The sequence below is a fragment of the Lepidochelys olivacea genome, assembly GCF_965140295.1.
Source record: "Lepidochelys olivacea isolate rLepOli2 genome assembly, chromosome: 4".
Lineage (NCBI taxonomy): Eukaryota > Metazoa > Chordata > Testudines > Cheloniidae > Lepidochelys > Lepidochelys olivacea.
Genome location: NC_140414.1, coordinates 69,887,645 through 69,911,267, shown reverse-complemented (window position 1 = coordinate 69,911,267; position 23,623 = coordinate 69,887,645). Strand labels below are relative to the sequence as shown.

The following is a 23,623-nucleotide window of genomic DNA, read 5'->3' as shown; positions in this document are numbered from 1 at the left end:
GTGCAAAAAAAGGGTCAGAAAGTAAGTAGAAAGGACAGGCAGAAGATCAAAGTGAAGATAAAGTCACATGAAAGATCTGACAAAGGGAATCAATGCAAAGGAATGGGAAAGGCACTTCAAATTAACCCAGACTTCAGGATTTTCCACTTGCATGTTACATTTTCTCAGAATATACACCCTGAATCCTAATTTAAGGATAAATTCTGTGAATAGCAGCATTTATTTTGTTCACAAAAAAACAAATATGGGGTGTCTATGATACCCATTCTTTGTTTAAACTAATGATCAGGTAAAACTCCTATTCCTGAGATTTAGAGTCTAGATGATCGTTATTAAACATAAGTACACACAAAGAAGGAATGCAGTCAAACCAAAATGTAACAAAAACTGCCACCATAAGTTTCCCTGATAAAATAGTTATGGTACAATCAATCATTTGAGATTACGCCAGCTAGATACTGATATTAGAGTATGTTCGTTTCCACCGATCTTTATTTTCCAGATACCTTTCTTTAGATACAATTGTTTAGTTTTCCCAGTTTCAGACATTATACCTACCTTGCAATCTTGAAAATTTAGCACATAAGTATGTTCACCATTCTTTGTCATGATCAATAATAAAAATACAAAAAAATTATTTGCCTGTGCAAAAACAAAATTACAGGCTCTGGGCCAGTGGATTAGAGGAATTTGCAAGGCTGCATTATTCATACACTTTTCAACTCATCCACTGATGAACACTATACTGCATTGCAGGTTACCTGCTTTACATTAGAAATCTGAAAAAAAATTAACCCATTAGGGGGAGGAGGGGGAATTAATGGCACACTTAAGGATGCGTGCTGTTAAGAGATCTCCACTGTATCTGAAATGACATCAATTCACATCCCTGCTAATTATCACCCATGCTAGATTTGTTGATCTGCCACCTATGGCAGGAAAAGCTGGTCACTACTGCTTTATCTTGATTGATATAAATCCAGATGACAGCTTAATCTGAGGAGATGACATTCCACATCCACTAATTCTCTGGCCTTTCACTGACTACTAAGTTACAACAATGCACATCAGCTCTATCACTAACACCAGTTTGAACCTGTACATTTCTATGCTACGTGATGAAGTTAAGGTGTCTCATTTGTGTTTACAGAACACACTTTTAAACAGCAAGTTGGAATAAACACACCCTTTAACACTTTCGGAAAGATTTGGTTCACTGAACTGCACATAGAAGAAAAGAGGAAACACTTACTAGTACAGAACTTCGTTTGCTTCATGCCTTTCATATCTCACAGTCTCACACATCAGTCTGTAAGAGAAAAAAATAGGACATTTTTTTTTCCCCTTTACCACCTTTATAGTTTATCATTCAAAGGAGGCCTCAATGTCCGGAAAAAGTTTTATTAAAATATTTAATGAATATTTTCACATTTATTCTCAGCCCTTAATGAAAATAATATATGTTTAAGTTGTTTACAGACGTATTTCAACTGGTGAGCTTACAGTACTGAAGTTGCCAGTTTACCTAGCTCACCTCAACTGATCATTCTTATAATGGCTCACCTTAATTGATTACTCTCCTTATAGTGTGTATGGCAACACCCATTTTTTCATGTTCTATATATATCTTCCTACTGTATTTTCCACTGCATGCATCTGATGAAGTGGGTTTTAGCCCATGAAAGCTTATGTTCAAATAAATGTGTTCGTCTCTACGGTGCCACAAATAACTCCTCATTCAGTTTACCTAACGTGACTATTAGTGGGATGTAACCTCTCCCATGAAATGCTTAGTCTCTGTAAAATGGGGATAATGATATTGAGCTCCTTTATAACATGCTTTGAGATCTGCTGATGAAAAGCACTGTAGAGGAGTTAAGTATTATTTCACATTTCAGTGTAAGATAGTTCAGAATATAAGGCACATTTTAAGAAAAATAAAGCAATATGCAATACTGATCAGACGTCTTTTGTGAGATTTCCAGTACCTGCTTTTTCAGGTCAAGCCAAATATACCTCAAAAAAGTACCTCATGTTGACAGTTCTGCCCTTGGCTGAAATTTTGAAGCTTTAGCATTAAAATCCCTTGCTCGTTTCCAATTCCAAAAGGGCAGTAAGTTACAAAAGGTGAAGAGATTTTCCTGCAGGAAAATCCTCTCTCCAGACTTCAGGAAAATCCTTAATGCCCCTTTCACATCCAATACATGCCACTTTTCCTTCAGGTGCACTTATTTCAGACAAAACAATTGTAAGGGAATTTCCTAAGTCCTGAGAATGGTAACCTTCCTCTTCGTGATGAAATCAGTGATGATTCTTAGAACCACTTTATATTCATGAAACACACAGCATTGTGGCTCAGTGTCTTACACCATTTCCCCCCCCCCCGCCTCCCCCCAGTACATATTCTATATTTACAGAACAAACTGCTAATAGAAAGGCTACTTGATGGACAAGTATAAGGAGATTTGCTTAAGAAGCTAACGTGAATATTTTATTAAACCAGTAGGAACTATATTTGAATTCCAGGCAGAAATTCTCAGTCCCTAGGGGTGTGATCACTTCTGTTGCAATGAGATATCTTGCTATGTGAAGATGACCCACTAGCTTCTGATGACATATCAAGATAAAGTTTCCCAGCACTATAACCCTCACTCCACCAGGGTGGCTAAAAATTGATTTAAAAAAAAACGGATTTTAATTTAAGTTATAAGCTTTTTCGCTTTAAAAACAGACATTTTAAATGAAATATGAATTTAATTCAAAATATGTTAAGGCCTAAATTTATTATAATCTCTTAGAGTATTTAAATAAATATGCTGAATTGAGGAGCCTCTATCAAAAGCTGAGTTAAAGTTTGTTTTTCTATGTAAAGACAGGATCCGGGGGAAAACATCCAACTTTTGAGGTCAAAATTTATAACTATCACAACAGTTCAGCCTAAGTAATTTAGGAGACTGTCTCATTTTCAAGAGACAGAGATGAGACTAAGAATTTAATCTGCAGACACTTGTATTTAGGCATATTTGAAATTTTTTTCTAGGCTAACCTGAAATAATCAATTTAATTCACTGACTACAGTTAATCCCTCTGGTTAATTTAGATGAAAAATGTGAAACATATTTTGACAAGAGAAGTTTATGTATCCTAAACACTGAGGTTGTTTTGCTTGATAAAAATAAACTGTATATGTTGTTGTGTGTGTTCAGTTAAAATTCCAGTTGCCATGCTAATGAAGCTTGAGACAAACTCATGAGCAAAAAGTGAATTACCTAATAAATAAGCAATATATCATTCACCATTTTCTAACACTCAAAATTCACCATTAATAAGAATTTGAAAATATTAAGTTAGATAATTTCTTAATTAAATGTATACAATTATAGTATACCCTTGTAGTAGCAAAAAGATGTACCCAATCTAGTGTACAGGCTCCATTTACTTAAAATGTTTTAATGATTTTTAAAGGTGCAATGAGAATGCACCTTTCTTTAGAAAATAAATGAAGTACAAATAAAGTTGATTAAAATTGATTATTTAAATTGAGGCGTCCCACTTGGTAATTCAAATCATGATTCAAATCAATCCACCCAGCACCCCAGGCAAGTGGGGAAAAGTCTGACACTCCCAAGAAGTGGAGGGAGAAACTGGTTTGGGCCCCTGGATCAGTTAGATTTTTCTGTAAAATGTGACAAGGTTTCCCCACGGCCATTGCTATTCCCTCCTAGCTCCAAGGCCTCAATAGCCAATTTGGTTCTACTAAAATTACCCCTATATCCACTCTCTCACCATAGATTGTTAACAACCTTGGCTAGTGAGGGGAAACAAGGGAGTTTTTCCTGTTGATGGACAGGGCCTGAATTTTTCTCTGAATTCTTTATGAACAGAGGGGGCTGTGACCATTCCTTCCCCTGGCAATAGACTATCCGCTCCTGTATCAAACAGTCCACTTTGATGTTGAGAACCTCTCTGATCTGCATCTCCTACATCAAGAAAAAGTTTCTACTCACTGGAAGGGCACTTTTGCTTCCTTGTGCAATGAGAAGCTTATTGGGCCTCACTACTTATTAATACATCCTACTGCTGAAATATTGTCCACTGTATCACATGGCTTTCCATGAGAAGATCCTGCAACCTTAAAAAAGCCAGATGCCTGCCCTTAGTTCTAGGATCTCAATCTTCAGTTATTGAGCCTCTTGGTCTTACTTGTCATAAATCAATCTGCAGAATAGAGAAACCAAGAGAAGGTACAGAATAGGAAAATCACTACTTCTGGAGCTAAGGTTTAAAAAACGTGAAATATTAATAAAGGAAACTGATAAGTTCTTCTCTAGCCTCTGCTCTGCTAGCAGAGTTCTGTGTGATGCGCAGGCTGGGATTAAGGAATTATAGGAGACTCTGGTTTCTCAGTGACAGTGCAATTTTACTAGCACGTAAATTCAACTTTGATTTGAGTGTGGGGCAAAGGTTGAAATCCATTCCTCCTTTAGTCAGACAAATTCACCCTTCCGTAGTAGCTGTATGGCTGAATTTTCAGTAGATAAACAAGTAACACAATCCTCTTGCAAAAGCCGGCACAGTGTTTCCAGTAACAAATGTATGTGTTTTGTTATAATATAATTAAAGCTCTTTCATAATAGGCAGTTGATTACTTCCTTCCTATATATGAAGTTTCTGACCAGTACTGTGGGTGTGCTGATATTTATTTGAATGTTACATCTATCTCCTACATCACAACATAATTTAGTCAACCAAGTTCAGAACCAAAACCAACCTCAAAAAACCCAAAACTTTAAGATAGTATTTTTCAGTAGTGAACAAAGCTATTTTAGAAGAAAAGTTTGCTGTTTAAAAAAATCCACAAAAACAATTCATCTCCAAAAATGGTTTACAAACTAACAGGCACAAAAAGAGTGTTACTATCCTGGAAAATGCTATAAACCTGAATCTGGATGAAGTCAGCCTTTTCTATGTATGGTATTGTAAACAGAAGCTCTCTACTAGGAATTCTCTGTGTTAATAAAGTTAACAGGACAAGTTCCACACATTCCTTAGAAAGAATCTCTTGACTTAATTCCAATTTACAAGCCAAAGCCATGCATCAATGTATCAGGCCACGATGATCTTTGTTTACAAGTTAGAAGGTCAATTTAAGCCTAGTATTCTCAAACATGAATAAGTGCGCTAAAAATGTTACATACAATTTCATAATAATTAATACTGCAACAGTTTGAGAGTGATCAAAGCTCACCTTCCAACAAAGTGAAGTGAATTCTGTACCTACATACAAGTTGCAAAATATATTCTGACTGCTCTTGGAGAAAAAAAAAAATCAATACTTGGATAAAACTGCATAAAATGACATGTGAAGGACAAAGTAACAGTCTATAGACTAAAGCATCCAGACCATAGATCTGATTTGTGTCAAAGTTAATTCAATGCATTAAAAAAGGTAACAAAAGTAATTTGGCTTGCCCCTCTATGCTAGTTTTTGCACTGTAACATAGTAATTATTCTCTATTAAAAATCTAATGTTTTTACAAAATTGAAATATTAATTTAAGGAAATTGAATGTCAAATAAACCAACCACATAAACTTTACTTGATAGTACCACTGCTGCATTAATACTGAAACATAAAAGCTCCCCCTCCCCAGCCACCCCACTCCTAGAGCCCGGCTCTCTCTCCAACATCCTGCTCCAGTCGCCCCCTCCCCCATCCCTAGAGCCCTGCTCAGCTGGCAGAGGGAGAGTAATAGAGAGAACAGCCAGGTACGGGGTGGGGAGAGAAGAGGAGTGGGAGCAGGGCCTCAAGGGAAAGAAGTGGAACAAGGGATGGGGCCTCAGGGGAAGAGGCGGAGCAGGTACCAGCGCTCAGTGTCTGGTTTTCATAAATGAGAAAGTTGGCCACCCCTACTTCTCTCTAAAGTTCATAAGACTATCAGAACCAGAACAGCATCACCTACTGCAGTGATTGTGATGGTATAGGACTAATTAAGATTGTGCACTAATTTTACTCAGGACCACGTACAGTAACTCCTCACTTAAAGTTGTCCCGGTTAACGTTTCATTGCTGATCAATTAGAGAACATGAAATGTTTAAAGTTGCACAATGCTCCCTTATAACATTGTTTGGCAGCTGCCTGCTTTGTCCACTGCTTGCAAGAAGAGCAGCCCGTTCGAGCTAGCTGGTGGGGGCTTGGAACCAGGGTGGGCCGCCAGCCCCCTATCAGCTCCCCACTCCCCTAAGTTCCCTGTGTGGCAGCGCGCAGCAGGCTATCAATTGCCAGGCAGTTCAGCTGTTCCTCCCGCCACTGCCGTGTGCTGCTCCTGCCCTCTGCCTTGGAGCTGCTCCCCAAGCCTCCTGCTTGCTGTGCAGAGGTGGGGAGGAAAGGAGTGCTAATGTCAGGGTGTCCCCTGCCCCCCGCTCCTGTACCTTATCTCCAAAGAGCAGGAGGGGTGACACAACAGGGCTCAGGATGGAGGGAGCTTGCTGACAGCAGCTGCTGTCTCATCTTGCTGATCTACTTTAAAAGGCAGTGTACTTAGAATGGGGTCAGAGTACTTAAAGAGGCAAGGTGTGTGTGTGTCTGTCTCGCACTCTCACACACAAACACAGGCGTCTCTGTCTCTCTCTGCCATGCTGTGTCTCCTTCCTCCATTCATTCTTCCTTGTAGAGTGTGAGGCTACATTAACAAAAATGTGTTAACCCTTGAGGGCTCAGCTGAGTGCTAGTTCATCATTTAGCAGTAAGGCATTCCCTAGGAAATATCCCACCCTCTGACTCCACCATCTTAACCAAGCTTCACAATAATCATTGCTGTGTACAGTATTAAATTGTTTGTTTAAAACTTATACTCTGTGTGTGTGTTTGTTTTGTCTGGCGGAAAAAATTCCCCCCATCCCCACCACCACCACATTTACATTAATTCTTATGAGGAAATTGGATTTGCTTAACATCGTTTCGCTTAAAGTAGCATTTTTCAGGAACATAACTACCACGTTAAGTGAGGAGTTACTGTAACAGTGAAAGACACTTAAATGCATAACACTTTCAATTCTGTAGCAACCAGTCCAAATGTTTAAAATGTGGGCAAAAAGCACTCCCAGCAAGAGTGGGAGAAAGCAATAGGAGATACACATAGAACATGAGCCACTAGTATACTATATTATAAATTATTTTACGAAAAAATAAATAAAATGTGGCCTCTTTTATACAATTAGTAAAAAAGTGGGAAGATCTGAGGTTACATGCATGTAACTGACCTGATTTAAATAAATCCTTGAATATTTTTTCCTAGTTGGCATTATATTCTATGGACACATCAGGAAATATTTTAAAAATTTAGAAGTGTTTAACCGATTTCTAGATTGCCACTAACTTAACCCTTCACAATATGGTACCGCTATATCCTCGAACACCTCTTCACCCAGGGCAGGATTTACACTTTACATACCCCTAGGCACAGCATCTTCAGCGCCCCTCTTCCCCCCTCCGCCTATAGCTGACCTTCATAGTTTTCCATAAAAAATTAAACAAGAAATATAAAAAATAATTTAAATACTTTTTAACTTTTAGGCACCCCTAGAACACCAGCACCTCTAGTCTCGTGCCTAACTGGAAATCCAGCCTTGTCTTCACCTATAACTTATGTTAACGTAAATTATTTTTATTAAAACATTTATTTTCAGAAGTGCTCAATTCTCTTGACACTTTTTTTCAATTAAAACTAAAGATGATGTATTGCACTTGCAAATGAACAGGTATTTAAATATGATGGAAAGTGGTATTATAACTGCTCCTATAGTGGCCAAGGACTCCTAGCTTTGCTTCAGGCCGCCCTTTGCTAACACTACTCAAACCATGTGATTTTTACAGAATAGCAGTAGTAACACTACTCATGTCAAACTGTACACATCAGTTATAAGAAATCATGTCGCCAGCAATTCAGTTTTAATTAAGTTTAGAATCTAGTGCTGCAACATCCAAACAGCTATTTTTAGCACACAGACTTGAAGAGTCCTCCAAAAGGCAGTGCAGATATACCCTTAGGGCTTGTCTACACTTACATTTTATAGTGCTCTAACTTGTTGGCTCAGGGGTGTGAAAAATCACCCCCCTGAGTGCCACAAGTCTGAGCGTTTTAAAGTGCTAGTGTGGACAGGCTAATCCCCTCGTGGAGGTGGATTACCAGGAGCGCTGGGAGACCTCTCTCCCAGCGCTCGCGCGCAACCACACTCGCACTTCAAAGCGTTGACACAGGAGCACTCCCACAGCAGCACTTCGAAGTTTCCGGTGTAGCCATGCCCTTAGTGACCGCCTACAAAAAGTTTGGTTTAAGTGACTTGCTCACACAGGAGCTTTGTGGCACAAGTAGGGATAAAATCATTCTCCAACGCAGTATTCAACTGCCTTAGCCACGAGATCATCTCACCCTTTTCTCCCATGCATGCTCCTGCATCACTCACCACACACTTCGCAACTTCAGAAACAAATGAGGCAGGACAATATAGACAATAACCTCGCTGACTACACAACTGATTCATTCCCAGCACACAGTCCATTGCGGGAACTGAATGAGGCAGGGGTCCTATAGAAAAACAGTTTGTGATCATGTAATTAAAGACTGTATCATAATACATACAGAGCAGGGGGCCAAATTAATGTTGCAAGGGCAAATACAGCTGTAGCATTTTCTAACTTCTGAATATGATAGAATATACCTGTGTTCACACCCTATACACTGTTATAATGTTTGTACGAAGTATGCCTTGTAAAGTATCATTTGAAAACTCAATTTGCTGATCAATGATATCATGGCAAAATGCACGCAGCAGCGTTATATATGAAGTTATAAACGAGCTGAAATCGTAACTAAAAGTACAGTAGAACCTCAGAGTTACAAACACCTCAGGAATGCAGGCTGTAACTCTGAGATGTTTAACTCTGAACAAAATGTTATGGTTGTTCTTTCAGAAGTTTACAACTGAATATTGAGTTAATACAGCTTTCAAACTTCACTTTGACGAAGGAAAACGTTGCTTTCCCTTTTTTTAGTAGTTTACATTTAGCATAGTACTGTACAGTATTTGCTTCTTTTTTTTTTCCATCTCTGCTGCAGCCTGATTGCTTAGTTCCAGTTCCAAATGCGGCATGTGGTTGACTGGTAAATTCATAACTCTGGTGTTCGTAACCCTGAGGTTCTACTGTATGTTTCTCAGATAAACCTGGGGAGTGGCCAAACCAGTTCCTCAGAGACAAAGGGCAAGCTGATGCCTCAGCCAGGTGTCACCTAGGCCAATGGAGCATTACCTGCTTAATGGCCATTCTTTGGCAGGAAAGGGGTCAAGGGCAAAATTCTACATTTTGGCAAAGAACCAGTTTCCTTCTGCACAGATTGCTTGTCACCTTGCTCCCAGCTGGAAATGCTTCTCAAAGTGGGACAGGACTATAAAAAGAAGGGGCAGACACCACAAAACACTCCTCTCTCCGCCCCCCCTTGCCCATCTTATTCACTGCACCTGAAGAGACAAAGGAAGTAGCTGTTGGGGAGGGGTCCTGACCTGAGAGTTTGGTCAGCTGCTAAAGCTTGTGATGAGAAAGTTTTCGTTGCTTAAGTAGATACTAGTAATCTTTATTTTTCTTGTAAACATTTCTGACTTTCATGTCTGATTACTTGTACTCACTTGTACAATCTGTTTTATTATTTTATCTAACCCAGTGTGTTCAAGTTCAAGTGTGGGGGTAACTCCATTTGGGGAAACAAGATATGTGCATATTATTGCCTTTAAGGAACAACAGACTTAACATATTTGTATTGACCAGGTGAGGGAAGACCTGTATAGGACATACATTTCTGGGAAAAATCTGGGACTGGGAGTGTGTTGGAGTCACTTTGTGGTAAGAGCCAAGGTGTGGCTGGCTTGCTTGCAGCACACACAGATATAGCTGACAGCGACTTACATGCTGCAGGACAGGAACTGGGTTGTCATAGGGGTTTCCTTAACTCTCTACTCCTTGGGGTATTTTTGTGTGTGTCTGTATTGTTACAGACATACTTGCTGACAGGCATTTTGAAATAAATTACCAAAATAATTGAAACTGGCCTGATTATGGAGTGTTATTTTGACAACTAAAATTTGCAGAATTTTAAAATATTTTGCACTGAATTTTTTTTTTGGCATAGAATTGCCCCAGAAGTAAAGAGGTCCTCTGCAGCCAGAACCAACTGCATGAAAAGCTCTGTCCAGACACAAGTTGGAGCTCATGCAGCGTGGTTAACACAGAGCTCTGTTCAGGTGGAGCATACTCAGAGGAGACAATGTTCACAGAACTTTGCTGACATTTTCTAACAAATCAGTCCTCATCACATACAAACAATTATTTTCAGAGACTTAAGTTAGCCAAATTTGGGTAGATTTTAATGAGGATAGCAAATTGTACCTCTCTAAAAACAAGGCAACCCTCATGGAATTTCAAGTCCCTTCTCAAAAACATGGAGGTGCTTACAGGTTCCTAAAATAGCTGTAGGAGTGTAACATTAAGAAAAAGCTTATTTGTTTCCTCAACTTTATTCTCAGAAGCCGTCCATAAAAATTCAACCTGAGACAGATAGCATGGAAAATTTCATCCGAAACAGTTTAAAGTTTGGCAAAGTTACAGCCAACTGAGAACAGGGTCTTAAAATAGAAAGCATTAGACAACCTTAGCTATAGTTGGCACTGCCAGCTCTGCCTCTAATACAAGTTAAAATTTCTGGAAGTATTTAATCTAAAATTATTCACTGAAATATTTCATATAAACTGAATTTATTTAACTAAAATACATGAGTGGTGAAAAAAATCTAGCAACCAATCTTCTACAGAAGTTTATTACTCTGGTTTTAAAAACTCTACATTTACAGCTGATTGTGCTGATAACGCAGATTTTTAATTTACTAAATATTACTGCCAAGTTTATAAGATAAAAGAAATCAAGTATTATTACAAGTATGAAGATATTTATCACCATGATATCTGGGTAAAAAATATTTTCTAAATCACAACTAACAGATGCCTCTTTAGCACATAAATAGCATAATATTAGCGTTAAAATACCATACCTGAGTTGGTGTTCCCTCAGATTAGACAAGGCTTCCATTCCATGTAAATAGGAATACACTATCTCCAAATCCTGCAAACAGATAGAAAACATTTATTATGCTTCTTGTATCGGTGTAAGGTATTAAAATTGTTACCATCTTCACAGAGCTCCCAACAGTCTTCTACTGAGTTTGCTCGAAATATTACTAATACATGTTCCAAATAGTCAATGTTTACATTAGGCAGAGCGTGAGAGTTTTGTTAGTGTTCTGCATTTACATACCAGAAACTTCTAATGGAATGTTATACACAAGTATGCTTTCAACGTCACTAAAAGTATAAACAAAAAGAAAATCCTTATGTTTTTGCTGTGGTTCTTCTTGTGTTTGATTTGACTATAAAGACAGAAGTCTGGCCCATGATTTTAGTTGGCTGTTTTATTTAACAATTCAATTAACATCACAATTCCTCCGCTTCCTTCTATTAAGGTATTTTAGGACCTTCATTTCTTTTGTGAAAGCAAGCTCAGGGAAACTCAGTATCTACAACGGAGGGTATGTCTACACGTACAAAACTGCAGCGCAGCTCCAGATATCTGGTGAAGACACTCTATGCCGATAGGAGAGAGCTCTCCTGTCAGCATAATAAAATCACCTCCATGAACAGCAGAAGCTATGTCAACAGGAGAAGCTGCCCACACTGCCGCTTATGTCACTGTAACTTATGTCCCTCACAGGGGTGGTTTATTCACACCCCAAGCAACATAATTTCTGCTGGCGTAAGCTGTAGTGTAGACATATCCTGAGTGTTTTTACTGAGGGGAAAAAATCAACACTTAAAAAAAAAAAAATGTTAACCTCATGCCCGATAATCTTCTTTCCATCCCAACCCACTTCTCAGTGTTTCTAAAAATAAACACTACTATATGAGAAAGCACAGTTACAATCCTAATTACATGAGAAAGCTTGAAAGCCAGGGCAATGAGACGATCAACCAAATGAATTACCATAGCCCTCAGATATCCAATTCACTAAAATAGTAATGTTTAAGAAGATAAAAAGCTACTAAACGTGCCAAGATTTAATTACGGGAATACCAGCCTGAAGTTACAGAATTTGGATCATATCCTAATCGTCATCCTCTAAAAAACAGTACACCAAGGACACTTCATTCAGGCTCATTCCATGCCACAGCTGGCACTATTTCACTATGGTGGAGGGTTTGATATTGTTGTAACTGTCCACTTTTTAAATGGAACTTAGTCATAGGGGACAATCACTTGTCTACTCTTCTTAAGAAAACCACAACAGAAGCTTGCTACCTCAGGTTGTGGCAGACATGACTTCAACTATAGAAAGGAAATGCAAAAGTAAGATTTCTTTTCTAAAGTAGACAGTTGAGAATCAGTCAACATCAAAACCACATACCCAGCTAGCCCATTGCAAAAGACTATGTTAAACAGGTGATAAGCCATCAATATGTAATGTGGGGACATTTTTGTTCTTGTTGGTTTGGTTTTGGGTTTCTTTCTTAAAAAAAATTGATATACATCCTGCTATATATTTTTGAGAATGCAAGGTTGAAGAAATATGCCTTGCACCTGGAGTAGAAAATGCAAGGTTTTTGATGGTCCTTAGTTCCTGTGGGAGCTTGTTCCTTAGGTCTTAGACTGCCCTGGGAAAAGTCTGCCTCCTGCAAAAGACTAGCTTTTGCCCTTATGGCAACCAGTTCCATTGTGCCTAAGGAGAAGAGCTGTTTACCAGAGTCTTCATCCCAGAGTTTTAGGTCATCTTTTAGATATGCTGTGCCCAGGTCACTGAACAATTTTAAGATAAAACGCTGGGACCTTAAACTTGATTCAATATTCTACAGAAAGCCACTGCAGAGACAGAACAGGATTGATGTGCTCACAGTAGCCCATGTTGCTGAGGAGATGAGCTGTAGCATTCTGTAGCAGCTGGAGTTTTCTACAGACTGATGGCTTCATGGCTAGGTGTACTGCATTGCTACAATCCAGATGGGAGTTGATGAAAGTGTATAACTGAGGCCAGGTCATCATCCACCAGGATGGGATAGATTCTCAGGTCAACCAGAGGACTTTCTTCTGCCCCCAGCATAATCTCTGCCTTGCTTGGGTTGAGCTTCCACCAGCTGCTCTCCATCTATGAGCTGGATCTCATCTAAGCTATGGACCATCTTTGTGGTAGCAGTATGATCGTATATGCTGAAAGATAAGTAGAGCTGTCTCTCATCTATATCCTGCTGGCACTTGAGTCCATGTCGTCAGTTCACCTAGTGGCTGCATGCAGATGCTGAATAGGACTAAAGAGCTACTGAACCTTGAAGTGATGAAGTGAGCTGTAGCTCACGAAAGCTTATGCTCAGATAAATTGGTTAGTCTCTAAGGTGCCACAAGTACTCCTTTTCTTTTTGCGTATACAAACTAACACGGCTGCTACTCTGAAACCTGAACTTTGTGAAACTCCACAAGTGAAGAATCTAGTGCTACATGTCCAGTTTCCATTTACTGCCCTTTGGGTGGGACTCAGAGCAGTTTGGCACATTCATTTGGACCACTGCCACCTTTCTCAATTGGGATCACCAGTACCTCATGGTCAAATGCTTCTGAGAGGTCCATGAGAATGGATGTTTGGCCACCAACTTCATCTTCTCTCCCAACCCCAACAAGCTCCTAGCAGAAACTAACATTAAAATGATGTGCTGACAAGATGTGTCATAATAAATTAAGATGAAACAGAAATCTCTTCACACAATTCAGAGATATTCCAAGAATCATATTTTAACTAAAGGTCAAAGTCAAGACCTGTATTAAAGCCATCACAATAGATTAAAATTAAGATTTTTTTTAAAAGGTGGATGACTTTTTAAAAGCAGAATTTTACTTAGGTATTCACCAAATCAAAATCAGAATTGTTAATACTTACTGAATGGTAGTTCCTTTCCAAAAAAGGAAAAAAGACAACTGGAGTGAGATAGAGATTTTAAAGGGTAAATTTATATTTAGAGCACCTATGCCTACCACATTCTGAAGGTACTTTGTGCATAGTAAGAGATTAAACAGATTTACACAAAAACAACAAGGGTCCAAAGAGGCTATAAAGGTCAGCATTGCATAGCCGAAGAAGGGCTGATAGATTGTTGAAAGAATAAACTGAAAAACACTGACGTTTAAGTGCGAACCTAAACTTGAGGAATATATAGCATGAAGGGGAAGTTCCAAATATTTGTCTCTGCAATTTCAATAGTAAATTTGCTCACTTTACAAGTAAAGGAATGGATTTAGTGCTCAATCCTTCTAATTTCTCATTTATTTGTGGGCTTGGGGGGGGGGGTGGATTTCTGCTTCACAAATTTGTACTTGATGGTGCAGAAGCCATATTTACATGGCACCACGATGGCTGCTGCCTGGGGCAAAAAGGCGAGAAAAATATGGAGACAGCCCACAATCAGGGGTCTGAAAATTGTCTATATTTTGGCATGTGAAAAACAAGCAGGAATGAAATAGCCAGTACATCCAAGCAGCAGAATCCTATGAAAACAAAACAAACTATTGAACACGAATTTCAGCTGATGCTTGATTTAACACCATTGCATGACCAATTCCTTGCAACACTGCTGTAACCTATTTTACAAGCAGTGTCTTTCAAGAGAACGAAGCTGCTAATAGGAAAGAGCTCCCCCTGGCATTCACAAAGAAAATAAAGTAAAAAAAGCAAAATCTTTTCACAATATTCTCCCTTAACTTGTCAAGCTCTGTTAAACCCATAGAATGCTACAATTTATGGAATGATGCAGCAGAGCCAGACATGAGGCTGAATTCATTTATATCTGTTACCAATATATACTGTCAAGCTTCAGAGGGATAGCAGTGTTAGTCTGGATCTGTAAAAGCAGCAAAGAGTCCTGTAGCACCTTAGAGACTAACCAATTTATTTGAGCATAAGCTTTTGTGAGCTACAGCTCACTTCATCGGATGCATACTGTGGCGTTATGAAATGAGCTATAGCTCACGAAAGCTTATGCTCAAATAAATTGGTTAGTCTCTAAGGTGCCACAAGTACTCCTTTTCTTTTTGCGAATACAGACTAACATGGCTGTTACTCTGAAAAGAGTCCTGTGGCACCGTATAGATGAACAAACGTTCCAACGAAGTGGGCATTCACCCATGAAAGCTCATGCTCGTCTGTTCGTCTATAAGGTGCCACAGGAGTCTTTGCTGCTTTTACAATATATACTGTGTACACTTGTGTGTGGTTTGGAACACTGCAGTGCTAACAGGAGAAAAACTCAGTTATAACTTTAAAAATTCAGGAAAAAGTTAACTGTAAAATCCTCATTGAACATTATATCCACCACAATCTCTCACCAACAAGAGGATAACTATACAGTCCCTGAAATTCAATCACCAGACAGCAATCAAATCAGCAGACAGAGGGAGTGTCATTGCAGTCCTTAAGCGTGATGACTGTGTCATGAAGGCTAGCAGACAACACCCTGACTCCATGGGTTCTTACCCATGAAAGCTTATGCCCAAATAAATCTGTTAGTCTTCAAGGTGCCACCGGACTCCTCATTTTTGCACCTACTATAAAGAACTAAAACCAATAGTAAAAGTTCTATAGTCATATAAATGAGAAGAAAACAAAGAAAGAATAAGTGGGACCGCTAAACACTGAGGATGGAGTGGAGGTCGAGGATAATCTAGGCATGGCCCAATATCTAAACAAATACTTTGCCTCAGTCTTTAATAAGACTAAAGAGAATCATAGGGATAATGGTAGCATGACAAAGGGGAATGAGGATATGAGGATATGGAGGTAGACATCACCATATTTGAGGTAGAAGCGAAACAACAGCTTAATGGGACTAAATCGGGGGGGCCCAGATAATCTTCATCCAAGAATATTAAAGGAATTGGCACAAGAAATTGCAAGCCCTTTAGCAAGAATTTTTAATGAATCTGTAAACTCAGGGGTTGTACCGTATGATTGGAGAATTGCTAACATAGTTCCTATTTTTAAGAAAGGGAAAAAAGGTGATCCGGGTAATTATAGGCCTGTTAGTTTGACATCTGTAGTATGCAAGGTCTTGGAAAAAATTTTGAAGGAGAAGGTAGTTAAGGACATTGAAGTCAATGGTAAATGGCACAAAATACAACATGGTTTTACAAAAGGTAGATCGTGCCAAACCAACCTAATCTCCTTCTTTGAGAAAGTAACAGATTTTTTAGGCAAAGAAAACTCAGTGGATCTACTTTACCTAGATTTTAGTAAGGCATTTGATACCGTGCCACATGGGGAATTATTAGTTAAATTGGATAAGATGGGGATCAATAGGAAAATTGAAAGGTGGATAAGGAATTGGTTAAAGGGGAGACTACAACGGGTCCTACTGAAAGGTGAACTGTCAGGCTGGAGGGAGGTTACCAGTGGAGTTCCTCAAGGATCGGTTTTGGGACCAATCTTATTTAATCTTTTTATTACTGACCTTGGCACAAAAAGTGGGAGTGTGCTAATAAAGTTGCGGATGATACAAAGCTGGGAGGTATTGCCAATTTAGAGAAAGACAGGGATACCCTACAGGAGGTTCTGGATGACCTTGTAAACTGAAGTAATAGTAATAGGATGAAATTTAATAGTTAGAAGTGTAAGGTCATGCATTTAGGGATTAATAACAAGAATTTTAGTTATAAGCTAGGGACGCATCAATTAGAAGTAACGGAGGAGGAAAAGGACCTTGGAGTATTGGTTGATCATAGGATGACTATGAGCCGCCAATGTGATATGGCTGTGAAAAAAGCTAATGCGGTCTTGGGATGCATCAGGAGAGGTATTTCCAGTAGGGATAAGGAGGTTTCAGTACCGTTATACAAGGCACTAGTGAGACCTCACCTGGAATACTGTGTGCAGTTCTGGTCTCCCATGTTTAAGAAGGATGAATTCAAACTGGAACAGGTACAGAGAAGGGCTACTAGGATGATCCAAGGAATGGAAAACTTGTCTTATGAAAGGAGACTCAAGGAGCTTGGCTTGTTTAGCCTAACTAAAAGAAGGTTGAGGGGAGATATGATTGCTCTCTATAAATATATCAAAGGGATTAATAACAGAGAGGGAGAGGAATTATTTAAGCTCAGTACCAACGTGGACACAAGAACAAATGGATATAAACTGGCCACTAGGAAATTTAGACTAGAAATTAGATGAAGGTTTTTAACCATCAGAGGAGTGAAGTTTTGGAATAGCCTTCCAAGGGAAGCAGTGGGGGCAAAAGATCTATCTGGCTTTAAGATTAAACTAGATAAGTTTATGGAGGAGATGGTATGATAGGATAACATGGTTTTGGTAATTAAATATTCATGGTAAATAGGCCTAATGGCCTGTGATGGGCTATCAGATGGGGTGAGATCCGAGTTACCCAGGAAAGAATTTTCTGTAGTATCTGGCTGATGAATCTTGCCCATATGCTCAGGGTTTAGCTGATCGCCATATTTGGGGTCAGGAAGGAATTTTCCTCCAGGGCAGATTGGAAGAGGCCCTGGAGGTTTTTCACCTTCCTCTGTAGCATGGGGCACGGGTCACTTGCTGGAGGATTCTCTGCTCCTTGAAGTCTTTAAACTACGATCTGAGGACTTCAATAGCACAGATATAGGTGTGAGGGGTTTTTTTGTAGGAGTGGTGGGTGAAATTCTGTGGCCTGCGTTGTGCAGGAGATCAGACTAGATGATCATAATGGTCCCTTCTGACCTAAATATCTATGAATCTATGAACTCAAAGATAACCCCACACCACAGTTCACCCAGGAATTTAAGGATACCATCAAATCCTTCCCCAAACTCTTCCCAGAAAAACACTACAACCTCATCCCCCACAACTTCTATATGCTCCCCAAGATACCCAAACAAGGAAACCCAGGCAGACCCATCATGCACTCTTACTGAAGGAATACCAAAGCTCAGAAGCCATCCTCAAACCACTCACCACACAAAAGGCCAGCTTCCTCCAAGACTCTACCAACTTCATCTAGAAACTCTGCAACAACAGCCTCCCCCAAAACATCATGCTTGCCACCATGGAGATGATCTCCCTACACACCAGCATTCCTCACTATTACTGCATCACTGCCTGCCTCAAAAAAATCTACAAGATAACGTACAACACTCAGAAATTGACCCTAACCATATCACCCACTTATCCATTTCATCCTCACCTGCAACAACTTTACATTTAACAAACAAACACTTTGTCCAACTTGTGTGTAACTCAGACACTCTGGTTCCCAGACTTGAAGGACAACTCTGAAGCTTAAAAGTTGGTCCCTTCCACCAACAGAAGCTGATCCAAGAAAAAGCTATTAGCTCACCCAACTGGTCTCTCAGAAATTCAGTCAATTTTCTCGTTTCACCAGGAGGCAACAGGCTCAGAGCATTCAGAGAGCCAGCTGCTATCTCAGAAAGTTTTCCACTTAGCTCAGAAAAAGCTAGAGCTCCAATTTCTGTGGTCCAGAGGATAGAGGGAAGTACAAACTTTAAATACTTTCACATAAGTGTCCATTAACTCATCTTTTTATCCATGAGATATTTGTTTAAAAATTCCTTTTCAAATATTTGTATAGCAGCCTTTTTAACATTATGTATTCACAAAAGGCACAGGAGCGCCACAAACTCTGAATTATACTGAAGTTACAGAAGTCATTTTATAAAACAACAGTGTAAACAATTACTATAAAAACCTATTAATTTTGATATTCCATACATAACTGCCAAAATATTAAGGACTATAACTCTCAGTAAAACTGCTTTATTTTGTCCTTCAAAAATATATTATGCAAATACATCCTACATTTATGAACATTTGACCAGAACAGTTGGGCAAAATCCCTATCTTACTGATGTTAAGCAGCTACTGAACTCAGCTACATTGAGCTTTATACAACTGTTCCCAATGAACAAGTCATTTCTGAAAATTGTTCTACAAATCAATCCACAGCCTATACAAAAAAAGTGTGCAGTTAACAGTCGGTTTGCTCTATTAGTTTCCATAATGTAAACACAACTCAAATTACCACAAGGTGGCAGACTGAGCCATCTATATCCTTCAAGAAGTTCAGAGATAAATACACCTCCCCCACCTTTTAGACACACGGTTCTCCATCAGTTTTCCGATTAGAACTACATGTACATATCAAGAAGAGTGAGCTTTGCTTCTGTTCCCAGTGGGAATAAAATCACAGTTTACATAGCTATGTAAATATTCTGCCAGAACTGTCACTTACTACACAAAGGTTTCAGAGTAGCAGCCGTGTTAGTCTGTGTCCGCAAAAAGGAAAGGAGTACTTGTGGCACCTTAGAGACTAACCAATTTATTTGAGCATAAGCTTTCGTGAGCTACAGCTCACTTTGTTGGGTGCATTCAGTGGAAAATACAGTGTGGAGATTTATATACATAGAGAACATGAAACAATGGGCGTTACCATACACACTGTAATGAGAGTGATCAGGTAAGGTGAGCTATTACCAGCAGGATAGTGGGGGGACCTTTTGTAGTGATAATCAAGGTGGGCCATTTCCAGCAGTTGACAAGAATGTCTGAGGAACAGCGGGGGGAGGAATAAACATGGAGAAATAGTTTTACTTTGTGGAATGACCCATCCACTCCCAGTCCTTATTCAAGCCTAAGTTAATTGTATCCAGTTTGTAAATTAAGTCCAATTCAGCAGTCTCTCGTTGAAGTCTGTTTTTGAATTTTTTTTGTTGAAGAATTGCAACTTTTAGGTCTGTAATCGAGTTACCAAAGAGATGGAAGTGTTCTCCGACTGCCTTTTGAATGTTAAATTCTTGACGTCTGATTTGTGTCCATTTATTCTTTTACGTAGAAACTGTCCAGTTTGGCCAACGAACATGGCAGAGAGGCATTGCTGTCACATATATCATATTGGTAGATGTGCAGGTGAACGAGCCTCTGATAGTGTGGCTGATGTGATTAGGCCCTATGATGGTGTCCCCTAAATACATATGTGGACACAGTTGGCAATGGGCTTTGTTGCAAGGATAGGTTCCTGGGTTAGTGGTTCTGTTGTGTGGTTGCTGGAGAGTATTTGCTTCAGGTTGGGGGCTGTCTGTAATCAAGGACTGGCCTGTCTCCCAAGATCTGTGAGAGTGATAGGTCGTCCTTCAGAATAGGTTGTAGATCCTTGATGATGCGTTGGAGAGGTTTTAGTTGGGGGCTGAAGGTGACGGCTAGTGGCGTTCTGTTGTTTTCTTTGTTGGGCCTGTCCTATAGTAGGTGACTTCTGGGTACTCTTCTGGCTCTGTCAATCTGTTTCTTCACTTCCGCAGGTGGGTATTGTAGTTGTAAGAATGCTTGATAGAGATCTTGTAGGTGTTTGTCTCTGTCTGAGGGGTTGGAGCAAATGCGGTTGTATCGTAGAGCTTGGCTGTAGAAAATGGATCGTGCGGTGTGGCCTGGATGAAAGCTGGAGGCATGTTGGTAGGAATAGCGGTCAGTAGGTTTCCGGTATAGGGTGGTGTTTATGCGACTATTGCTTATTAGCACCGTAGTGTCCAGGAAGTGAATCTCTTGTGTGCACTGGTCCAGGCTGAGGTTGATGGTGGGATGGAAATCGTTGAAATCATGGTGGAATTCCTCAAGGGCTTCTTTTCCATGGATCCAGATGACGAAGATGTCATCAATGTAGCCCAAGTAGAGTAGGGGCATTAGGGGATGAAACTTTGTGAAACTTCACTTGAGTTGACTATAATGATTCAAGTCCTAACCCCAACCCCAACCCCTACCCGCAGGTTTTGGCAACAGTTAAAATAATTTCCATCGAGACCCCAGAAACAAAAGTAATTTTGAATTTAAAACATTTAATTGTTTATATACTACTTTAGATCAAGTAATAGGCAGGAGAGATTGAGGACTGGTCTACACACAAAGTTGTACTGATATAACTAAAGGTATGATTTTACACCCATTCAGTTATATCAGTTTAAGTGTGTGTGTCGATATTCTTGTATCAGTTTAAGGCTAGCTCTATACTACAAAATTTTGCTAGCACAGCTATCTCAGCTAGGAGTGTAAGAAAACAGACCATGTAATCAATACTTATGACAGCAAAACCCCGGTGTAGATGCAACTATACCTACAGAAGAGTGTTTATGTCACCTTAGCTAATGTCATTTGGGGAGGTGACACAGCTGTGTCAGCATCAGAATTCTGTCAGCTTATGTTGTGTCTACTCTGGGGGGTCTGCAGGCACAGATATACTGGCAAAGGCCTATATCTGGCTTCTACCAGCTTAGCGGTGCACATTAAACAAAAAAAACCCTCAGGCTTAAACCAATATAGAAGTGTCCACAGAGAAACATGCACCAGTTTAACTAAACTGTGTTAAAGAGTCCTGACAGAAGAGAGTGCATAAGGGGCAGGAGTTGCCATCCTACAAAACTGGGCAAAGATATACTGTAAATATACTATTATTGGGCTGAAGTGTGCCCCCCACCTCAACAGCTCACACCAAAGAAAAACCTACCCTCTCTACTGTACATGCAAAAATTGCAAAGCAATACTGGTTTCCATTCCTGTCTGTGGCAGGATGTGAAACTGCTGTCCTAGCTGAACATTTTGTCCTTGCTACGGTAAATCAAAATGCTTCCTTCTAAGAAATTCAGTGCTCTATTGCTAAGACAAAACATACTCCTTTCTTTGCAAGGGTAATGTCAACTATCCATAAAGGAGCAAGAATGAAGCTTCCCAAAATGATAGTTATTCTTTTTATTTCAATTTAAGGCACAAAAATGGAGTACAAGCTTATTTTCTTTTCCATCAATATCTGGAGAAGGTAAGGAACCACTAACTCCAAACCACCTTATGTTGCACTAAATGATTTATTTCTAAACTAGGGATATAGTTTCTATTTTTCAACCTAGTTAACTGATTGCCCATTACCTTGAGTTAACTAATACCTTTGTAAGTGCTAATCCTTACTTTGTCTTCACAAGGAAAAAAATAATTTTAACCTATATTTAGATGACATGTTAAAATCCGAGTGAAAACAAGGCTGTTGAAGTTTAGGTTAAAACTTCAACAGCTTTGTTTTCACTCGGATTTTAACATGTGGTAGCTTAATATGGGTTTAAAATACACTTCTTTCTTCTGCTGAAGACAGCTTGTGTGTCTTGGAACAAATGTCTATGCAGTATCTAGATTAGCATTTGCAAAGGTGTAGGTTAACTCACTCGATTTAATATGCAATCAACTCAAGTTACAACAGGTGAAAAAATAGCCTAGAGGGAATCAACTATGATTACTAGAACCCACTCATCCCTACATACGCACACTGGAAGTAGAAGAGTGCCTACTCTCAATTTTCCAGCGAACAAAACTTTTACACCTAAACTGGCCTAGTCATGTGCATAACACCTTCTCAGTATGCTGCAAATGTCACCTTAGGATGACAACTATGGTACACACACACAGCTGGTACTCAAACACTATTAACAGTTCTTAAATAATGAGCCATAACAAAATATAAGGTTGGGGGGGGGGGGGAGAGAAGAGCAGGACTAAGAGTTTGTCAAGTATGTTTTGGTTTTTTACGTGTTATGGTTCAATCCTAGATTCTCCTAACTCTTTCTGCCAAGGTTGAGATCTACGGAGTTCAATAAAGTACTGGGTTTTTCAGACAAGTCATTAAAATCTTCCACAGTAGCTTTTTGTTCATGTTGGGGGTTCTTGGAGAAAAGAAGTGCCTCCCCCCTACTGTTGTACTCCACTCCATACGTGGCTGTCTTGAAGTGTTACTCTAAACTGGTTGAATGTATTGACTTTATGTAGGAGTGACACTATAGCCCACAGACACACAGAGGACCAACTGCTGGCAATTAAGGGTTATGGTCTGTTTTTGGAGCTGAATTCCCAGGGTTCTAGGTCACTCCAGTATATACATGTGCACAATTTAGTCAATTGTTTGCAGCATGTGGATTCTTTACAGCTCACATGGACCAACAAACTGTGTTAAAAGATGTTTTATAAATGCATTTTATTGTTGAATTGTAGTTTCCTTTTCCTCCAAATCCTGGTTATAAGTCTCTCCAAACATAACATTTTAATTAACTGGGACACTAATTTGTAAAAAATTTGCAGCTGGTTGTTTAAATATTTGTGTGGGAGGAAGACTGTGAGGGAGGCAGTAGAAAAAGATACAATGTGAAGTTCCCACATACTTGACAGATCAGCACATTTTAGATTTTGTATACTAGTAAATATAGACAGCAGATTAAAGCATGGATCAGATGTAGTACTCTTATTAACTCTAAGATGTTTGAACAAGTTTAAAAATTATCAGTAAGTACTAGAAATATTAACTATTACAAATTTTATTTAGAGAAACATTGTATAGTGATACATTCATCAAATGTTTCTGTTTGGCAGGAGATTACATCACTGACATCAAAATTTAGAGCAGGGCCTACTAAGACTTTACATATCTTGAAAAATGAGAGAGGCAGGGTGGGTGAGGTAAT

General features: G+C 39.3%; 1 protein-coding gene across 7 annotated transcripts in view; it reads right to left on the bottom strand.

Annotated features, from left to right (window-relative positions):
- Positions 1–23,623, bottom strand: part of RAPGEF2 (Rap guanine nucleotide exchange factor 2) — a 305,030-nt gene that overhangs the window by 181,991 nt on the left and 99,416 nt on the right. For all 7 annotated transcript variants that reach the window (XM_084626384.1, XM_084626375.1, XM_084626381.1 and 4 more), the window contains exons 2-3: positions 11,100–11,170; positions 1,253–1,309 (exon numbers count right to left, since the gene is read on the bottom strand). In XM_084626384.1, coding sequence (XP_084482510.1) covers positions 1,253–1,309; positions 11,100–11,170 — 128 coding nt within the window. The remainder of the gene's footprint in view (positions 1–1,252; positions 1,310–11,099; positions 11,171–23,623) is intronic.